The sequence below is a fragment of the Salvia miltiorrhiza genome, chromosome 8 (assembly GCF_028751815.1).
Source record: "Salvia miltiorrhiza cultivar Shanhuang (shh) chromosome 8, IMPLAD_Smil_shh, whole genome shotgun sequence".
Taxonomy (NCBI): domain Eukaryota; kingdom Viridiplantae; phylum Streptophyta; class Magnoliopsida; order Lamiales; family Lamiaceae; genus Salvia; species Salvia miltiorrhiza.
In genome coordinates, this window is record NC_080394.1 from 42,315,012 (window position 1) to 42,323,783 (window position 8,772).

General features: G+C 33.8%; 1 protein-coding gene across 1 annotated transcript; it reads right to left on the reverse strand.

The window, feature by feature from the left end:
• Positions 1–288: 288 nt before the first annotated feature.
• LOC130997108 (D-lactate dehydrogenase [cytochrome], mitochondrial) lies at positions 289–7,445 on the reverse strand. The gene is made up of 18 exons (XM_057922373.1): positions 7,009–7,445; positions 6,537–6,639; positions 6,266–6,366; positions 5,665–5,713; positions 5,478–5,570; positions 4,880–4,994; positions 4,355–4,415; positions 3,972–4,008; positions 3,842–3,903; positions 3,553–3,649; positions 2,571–2,645; positions 2,215–2,323; positions 1,875–1,984; positions 1,632–1,694; positions 1,151–1,230; positions 942–1,072; positions 748–791; positions 289–644 (listed from the first exon to the last, which is right to left on the reverse strand). Exons 1-18 carry the CDS (start codon positions 7,317–7,319, stop codon positions 525–527), a joined length of 1,761 nt encoding a protein of 586 aa, XP_057778356.1. The 5' UTR covers positions 7,320–7,445; the 3' UTR covers positions 289–524.
• Between the last annotated feature and the right edge of the window lie 1,327 nt (positions 7,446–8,772).

The window sequence follows — 8,772 nt, forward strand, 5'->3', positions numbered from 1 at the left end:
ATAACATTGTCATGAAATGACACTAACATTATATTGAAATGACACTATCATTTTGTCGAAATGACACTATACACCCAGGTGCACGGTGCACCCGAGTGCACACGAGAATTTGTGCACTCAATTTAGTATAAAATTTAGATTTCATTTAAAGATAGAATCACCAATTCTTCAATTATGTCTCTAATTTTTTAATATCAGATCAAATGACTAATTCTTGTAGCAAGAAAGACTGTTGCTTCGGTACCAACTCGGCACTTATAAAATATGAGAGAGAGAGAGAGAGAGGGCTTATTTAAAGGTGGTGAAATCTAAAAAATGCATTATTACTTTTACAACAGTAAACGCAGGATTTCTTATTTGAATGTGGTGAAATCTGAAAAATGCATCATTTTTTTACAACAGTAAAAAAGCAGGACTACAAATGCAATTCTCTTCATACATGTTGCAACTGTGTCGTAGGCCGTCGTGCTGTAGATCCAAGAATTAGAGCACGTGGTGACGAACTCAACTGCAGCATAGCAGAATTACATGCATACATGCGAAGGGATAAGCTTTCCTGGATTCATGATGTCGTTCGGATCTAAAGCAGCTTTAATCCTTTTCATTGTCTGCAAAGCCTCCATTCCCAGCTCTTTCTCCAGATACTGAAACGTTCAATACATGTTTAATTAATTTTGTTATTAGGGGGGTCAGTGATTTTCTCTTCCAAAGCTTCACCAAATCAAATGCTTCGTGCATTCACTGTACCTTCATTTTTCCTGTGCCGACACCATGTTCCCCTGTGCATGTTCCTGATCATGCAAATGTGTGGATTAACTTCAATATAGATCTTTTTTACTTATTGTGTGCTAAATATTCTACAATATGCTACAAAAAATGTTTGCTTATTGAGTGAAATTATGAGATGCCAACAAATTAAATGATTGGATTTGATTGCATACCGTCCATATCCAAAGCTGCATGCACCATGAAACAGTTTAATCTCTCAGCTTCCTTTCGCTGTTCCTCTTTGTCAGGATCAAACAAAACCACGCAATGGAAGTTACCATCACCAGCATGAGCAATAACCGTGCTGTTGTAGCATCCATGTGCATCAGGAATAGTTGAAGCAGTGTGTATAAGGCTTAAAAGGATTTGGAAAGTACAGTACCAAACTAAAGGTGAAGCATCTAGCTGTTGCTTGGATCTTGATATTAGTTCCGCAAGGCGAGATAGTGGAACACATACATCCTACATTATTAGAATTTATATGAAAATAGCCCACAGCTCGAATAAGAGGTAAGACACCACGTGCTAGCCAAAAGAAAAAAAAAAACTGCAATATAGGGAGAAACATTTTGATAGCAAAGAAAATAACAAGTTTGATTTACTGGTTAATTCTGCATAAACTAGCTTGGAACTATTAGTATATTAAAGATTGACTTGCACCTTCCAGAATGGAGTAAAGATTAAATCAGGTATAAAATGACTATTTGTATGTCTAACGTGTAAGAATATGAACGTAGAGACACTAGAGAAAGTCACTATTAAGACGTATTGCTCAATGATTATTTGTATGTCTAACGTGTAAGAATATGAATGACTATTTGTATGTCTAACGTGTAAGAATATGAACGTTAGACAAAACTAACCGTGATCAATGCTTCGGAATTTGGTTCCATGGCAAAGCATGCCCAGAGTGCCTCTTTACGTATCTAATGAGAAAAAGACCATAGAAGAAAAAATTAGATACAGAATGGACAAGTTTTTTCTTCAATCACCTTCTGACTGAAGCTTCAGAGGAGGTACTTTTCTTTTATTCTTTTTCTGGAAGTGCAAATAGAAATGACGATAACTTGGTAACTCAGAAAATTAAGCATTTACATCTGGTGTACCTTCCAAAGTTCCTTTTTTGATTCAGGTTCCTCTGCAAACACAAAATCTGAGCCACTGTGCTCAGAAGCAATCTTCTGAACCATAAGTGTTTGTTCACGAGAATATGCTTCTGCCATTATTGAAACCAAAAGACAACATAAGAAACAAAGATGCATATCAGGTTTTGAAGGTAAATACAATTATGTGCTATAAATAATAATTGAAGCAATATTTTAGTTGACAATAGAAGTGGAGAACTTTCTTAGCCTCACTTCCTCTACCAAGAAACATAGCTAAAAAAACCAGAAAAATTTGTGCTCGAAATGCATTCAATTGTTAGTCAAACATAACACTATTCACCTGTGCCAATAAACTCAAACATCAAAGTTGGGACTTCAGGTAAACTTTTCCCATTAGCAAGGTTGATTGCCCTGATTTGAACCTCGTCCAGAAGCTCAACCCTTGATACCTATTACATGATACAGAATAAGATAAAAGGATGAAACGGACAAGTAACTGCATCTTCACAAAGTTCTTATGAATGGAAGATTATGCAGAGCAATTCTAAGATAATACAAGCATGCAGCATATACTAGCTTCTCCTTCAACATCTTTATCTTTCCATGCTATCAACTATGTGTAACTACTACGAGAAAAACTAGGAGAGAGCAACATATATGCAACAAAATAGACCAATTTTGGAGAAGTAAACTAACCTGTATACCAGACATCATAGTGGCAATAGCAACATCTGCGGCATCTTTAATTGTTGGAAAGTTACACATTGCTACCTATTAAACAATTTAAAAACAGAACTACTCAAGTAAGCCCATGTGCAGCTTTTAAACAAGTCACCTTGTCAAAAATATCACTCGTCATAACACACGGGTTCCATTTCAAGTGAAACCTATTAAAATTTTGAAAGCCACAACAGTTGGTGTATAGGAGCAAAATTTCCAACTTCAACATCATACAAACAATAAATGCCCCATTATTGCCATATTTATCACTATCCACTATCTAGACAGGAATGCCTTACAAATTTTGTATACTAAATAAGATAAATATATAATCACATCAGCAAAAATATCATGCAGTTTTGCAGGTATTCCTATATGAAATCTAGAAGTTTGTTACAGGAAGAGAAAGGCTAAAAGCATCCTGAGGTACAAATAATTGTTCTAGAGCAGGTCACTTTGGTTGGGGGGGGGGGGGGTGGTGTTTTATATCTTAGAAAGAGATTTTCACACACACACACACACACAGACAGACACACACACATATACATGTCTGCCTCAGCATTTTTAATTATTTTTTAGAAACCTGAGCATGCTACGCTGCAACTCTCGATCTAGTAATCTGAAAGCACCAATCCCATAGCAAGTGTTTGACATCATGCAATTTGTTTAGAGAAAGATGCTTAGCTATCGTATTTGCAATCCGGGGAAAGTCATGGATAAATTGCATGATAAGAGATTTATTCATTTATTTTCAATTTCAACAAGGCCTTCATTTCTTCTACTGGTGTGATGGATTATAGGATAGAGTAAATATTTACATCTTAACACCACAATAACCTCACTATTAGTCATTAGACATGAGCTTGTGATAAAGCATACGATCTTCAGCTTCAAATTAAGAATAACAGGTGAGGATCAAAAGAGAGAGAAGCAGTACAAGGAAGTCCTATGGAAATACCACTGAGAATTGAGGGATCTTTTGGAGACGTAATGTGACTTCTGTTATCACACCTAATGTTCCTTCACTTCCAATCATGAGGCGTGTTAAATCATATCTGAGATAAATTAGCTAATAATTAGCAGTTGTTACTCAGCAAAGGTTAACATATAAATTGGCCATGATAAAAGCTAAGATAGTGAAATGAAGACAATAAAAGTTTTACTAGCCCAAGAAAAAAGAGATCTTGTTAACTGATTAGGATATGGAACAAACTTATATTGGCAGAGATTCAAAATATGGAACACACCCAGCAGCACTTTTCCTGGCACGAGACCCAGTCCTGACAATGTCCCCATTGGCTAGAACCACCTGAAAGAAATAAGCATCATGAGTTTGATATCAGTGACCATAAGGAATTTGCGAAGAAATATACATACCTTAAGGTTAATGACGTTTTCGCGCATAGTTCCATACCTACAAACTAGAAATGAAATAATTAAACTGAATTAAGAATGATGCAGATTAGTTCTAAAATCTAGATTCTCCCCTATACAACATCTGAAACGATGATCTTATGCAATGGCATCAGTTAAATTAACCAGCTACTAAACAACTTGTCTAGGCACATAAAGCTAGGTTATCACACAATGCAGCAACTGATGTTCGATGCTGTTAGTTTAGAAAAAGTAATATTTCTGTGCACGAAATCATCAGCCACTACTAGTATTTCCATAAAATTTATGATCATTCAGAAGCAGATAAGGTTCCACAGATATGGTAAACGATGTTTATGCTTCTAAATCTGAAACAAAACAACTACCTTACAGCCAAAGAGCCAGAGCAACGTGTAGCACACATCCCACCAATGGTTGCTCCAGGACCTGAGGACCAGCTTAGTTACATAATATATTGATGTGAAAATCACTAGCTTACCAGGATCCAGAGGAAATCATATATATTAAGCAGTCATCCTTTACTTAAGGAAATCATATAAAGGCAACTGCGAAATCCTCTAATTTGAAGAACATCTATACCTTCAGTTTTCAGAATGCAAAACACCAAACAACCAAACTGAAATGCAACCTTTAATTCTTGATAGTAGAGGCTCCCATCAGGATTTGGTTATCAAAAACTTATTAAGCAGTCATCCTCACAGCAAAAGAAAAATTCAATTAAAAGAGTTCATTTGTTCTCCTACACACGATATAGGTTCAATTTCTTGGATTAACTGTTCCAATACTGCATATTCTTACAAGGAAATCATAAACCTAGCCAGAGACATTTAAAAATTCTCTACAAATAAAATGCAAAAGCACCAAAAATGAGAAGAGATGCAGCAGCTTACCAGGATCCAGAGGGAAGAATAAACCATAAGGTTCGAGGTATTCATTAAGATCCATCCACCCAATTCCGGGCTCAACAACCACATCCATGTCCTTAACATTTAATGATTTGATACGCTACAATTTGAAAAGTTAGCAACGTAAGTAACAAAGATGATTTCCAGCTAAGTCACAACTATTGATATGATGGAAGAGAAATCTTCACTCAGAAATTCAACACTGGGAGATGAGTACTTGCAGAGGGAAGAAATTTTGAGAATTGTGAAAATACAGTTTATTATCTTCCGTAGATAGCAAATGAAACAACAAACGGAGAACCCCCAAAAAGGAACCAGCCAACAAAATCATCTCTGTGGAAGAGTCACTAGGTCGAAACAAGCCATACAGGAAAAGTCAGCAAGAAAGTTGCATCATAAGTTACATCTATGATGCAGTCATGCAGTAGCACAGATAGATTCATAACCATCATACATTCAATAACCATGACTTAAGATTAAATAGTTCATGCAACTAGAATGAAATATATTTCACTGTTATGGAGATGAATTCACCACAAATATGGATTTGGTGGTAACATATAGACAGGGGAGCTTTTCATACTTTCATTTGTGTCATGTCAATGCAAACTCCACCGTTAGGAGATAAGGTATGGCCTTCAATAGAGGTAGCTCCACCGTATGGCACAATGGGAACCTGCCATCAACAGTAAGAGAGTGGGTCATAAACCTAAACCATTAAATTCTCTGAGACTACAAAAGCACAGGATGGTATGAAAAGCAGCTCTAACCTTATGCTTGTTGCAGGATGCAACTATCTTAGACACCTCCTCTTCAGACCTGTAGAAAAGACATAAAATACGAACATGATATAAGGGTGCCACACTGCCACAAAGAGCTACAGGAATCAGATCATGTACAAATGATTTCCTCTGGCCCGACTATCAAAAGAATAATGGTGAAGAATAAATCACAAAAACATACAAAATAAGTGCAGATCCTACAACAATAGGAAGTCAGGTATGCAAGTGCACGAATGCCTTGTATAATTCCTCACTACTATTCATGCTATTATTAATATATTTTCTGATATGATTAACAACATAAAATAAAGAAGCCTAGATGTGAAAGTTACTTGTCATGTCATTGATGATTGGCACAATGGCATCCTTCCAGGACTGAACTCTGACCTAACAACTATTGTAGTTTTTACCCTTCTATGACCAGGTGTTACATTTATGTTGGTTACAAGGAAAAAACAATCCAAGGTAATCAACCACCACAGAAACGGTTTAAATACATGTCTTATATTAAGAATTCATGCATTAAACACCTTATGAAGTATGCATACAAGTCAACATACAAGTTTCGCATAGTCGAAATCAGTCTCACCTTGGAAAAACAATTATATCAGGGATGTTCACTGCTTTGTGAAAGCTGTTCTGTGGCTTACCATGATAGTACCTCTCATCATAGTCCATTGTCATATTCTCCTGTACCAGATTTTCATTACAAAATCCCCATTAGATAAGCAATAGGATATTTAGTAGTTTGCCATATATATAATACAGAAGTGTGCAACACATACTTATAGTCAACACAAGCATATCAGATCAGCCAAAGCTAATTTATTAAGTCATAATGAGACACTAACGGTCAATACCTTGCAGATGACACTGAGTTCATTGATAAGCTCTTGCGGAACTTCTCTATGTGATCCTTTCACCACATAATTCATGCTGTCTGTGCCGCCAAGTCTTTTATCACTAAAATGGAAGTTATTCACAAAAAACACCTTAACTTCAATTAGCTTCAGTAACATACTAATATGCATTCACCTCCAACCAATGAAACAAACGATTTACAAATAATCCACCAGCAAAACACCCAGGAAAACACACACACACACACATCATTCGATTGCATGATATCAGTAAACAATTCATGAGATTTGTATCCAGTTCAGAAGAGTAACCAATCAAAGCACAACCAGGAGCACCAATAACACAAACAGAGTAAGGGATAATCCGCACGTTTACTCAAACCTTCGAAGTATAGCTGCCGTTGTCTAAACTAATAAGGGGAAAAAAAAAGAGAGGAAAACCACTAACACTAACTTCAAACAGAACTCTTACGTTTGATCGAGATTTGGGGCTTCGCAGCATGATGGGCTGTTATTGAAGTAAGAATGCAAAGCAAGAGAGCCGGCGGAGAGAGCGAAAGCCAGCGGAAGCAAAGAGTTATCCCAATGCGAAAAGGACGGTTTCCGGAAGCGTTCCACCGCAGCAGGGCTCCCTGTCACGGCGGCTCCGTGGTCGTGAGAGAGAGAGTTCCGGAATTTGGTGTAAATAGGTCTTGAGGAAGAACGCAATCGAGAAATCCACGAAGACAGCGCCATTGTTAAAAGCCAAACGCGGCGCCGGATTGAAGAGTACTTACAGTACATGTACAGCGGCTACATGTGCTTTCTTTTTTCTTTTTTTTTCTTTTTTCTTTTTTAAATAATACCACTGGTTCTTCATTTCCTCTTTCGGATTCAATCTCCAGTTCCAATTTACCTATTAATTGGTGCAGGGGAAGCGTTTGTCAATACTAGTATTATTCTCGAGCGATGCATTATTAAATAAAGAAAACCTTTTTATCTAATGATTATTATTATTTATTTAAAATTTCCACTAAAATATATAGATATTGTTCTTTCAAATTTTCTACTCCCTCCGTCCACGAAAAAGAGCCCCATTTGGGTGCTGGCACGGGTTTTAAGAAAGCTGAAAAATGTGGTGTAAAAGTGGTGTAAAAGACTAAAAGGGTAGTGTTAATGTATTGTGGTTACTTTTACTAATCTTGCACTAACTAAATAAATGAACTTGAAATTCAGAAAATAAATAAATAAATAAATACATAAAAAAATGGAAAATAAATAAATTGGAAATAAAATTTTCAGAAAATAAATAAATTGAAAATTCGAAAATAAATAAATAAATAAACTGAAAATTGAGAAAATAAATAAATAAACTGGAATAAATAAATAAATAAGTAAATAAACTGGAAAATAAATAAACTGAAAAATCAAAAATAAATAAATAACTAAACTTGAAATTCAGAAAATAAATAAATAAAATGGAAATAAATAAATAAATAAATAAACTGGAAATAAATTAACTGAAAATTCAGAAAAATAAATAAATAAATAAATGGAAAATAAATAAACTGGAAATTCGAAAATAAATAAATAAACTGAAAATTCAAAAATAAATAAACTGGAAATTCGAAAATAAATAAATAAACTGAAAATTCAAAAATAAATAAACTTGAAATTCAGAAAATAAATAAATAAATAAATTGAAAATTGAGAAAATAAATAAATAAACTGGAAATAAATAAATAAATAAGTAAATAAACTGGAAAATAAATAAATAACTAAACTTGAAATTCAGAAAATAAATAAATAAAATGGAAATAAATAAATAAATAAATAAACTGGAAATAAATTAACTGAAAATTCAGAAAATAAATAAATAAATAAATGGAAAATAAATAAACTAGAAATTCGAAAATAAATAAATAAATAAATACACTGAAAATTCAAAAATAAATAAACTTGAAATTCAGAAAATAAATAAATAAATAAACTGAAAATTCAGAAAATAAATAAATAAATAAACTGGAAATAAATAAATAAATAAGTAATAAGTAAATAAACTAGAAATAAATAAACTGGAAAATAAATAAACTGGAAATAAATAAATAAATAAGTAAATAAACTGGAAAATAAATAAATAAATAAACTTGAAATTCAGAAAATAAATAAATAAATAAACTGAAAATTCAGAAAATAAATATATAAATAAAATGGAAAATAAATAAACTGGAAATAAATAAATAAATAAATAAACTGA

Bases quoted from the DNA above. Each gene is read 5' to 3' on its own strand.
- LOC130997108 (XM_057922373.1), bottom strand. From the start codon at position 7,319: ATGTACTGTAAGTACTCTTCAATCCGGCGCCGCGTTTGGCTTTTAACA. The intron at 4,416-4,879 runs GTAAGCTGCTGC...GCTGGTCCTCAG, and splicing joins ATTCTTCCCTCTGGATCCTG to GTCCTGGAGCAACCATTGGT. The intron at 1,985-2,214 runs GTGAATAGTGTT...CAATAATGGCAG, and splicing joins GTTTGAGTTTATTGGCACAG to AAGCATATTCTCGTGAACAA.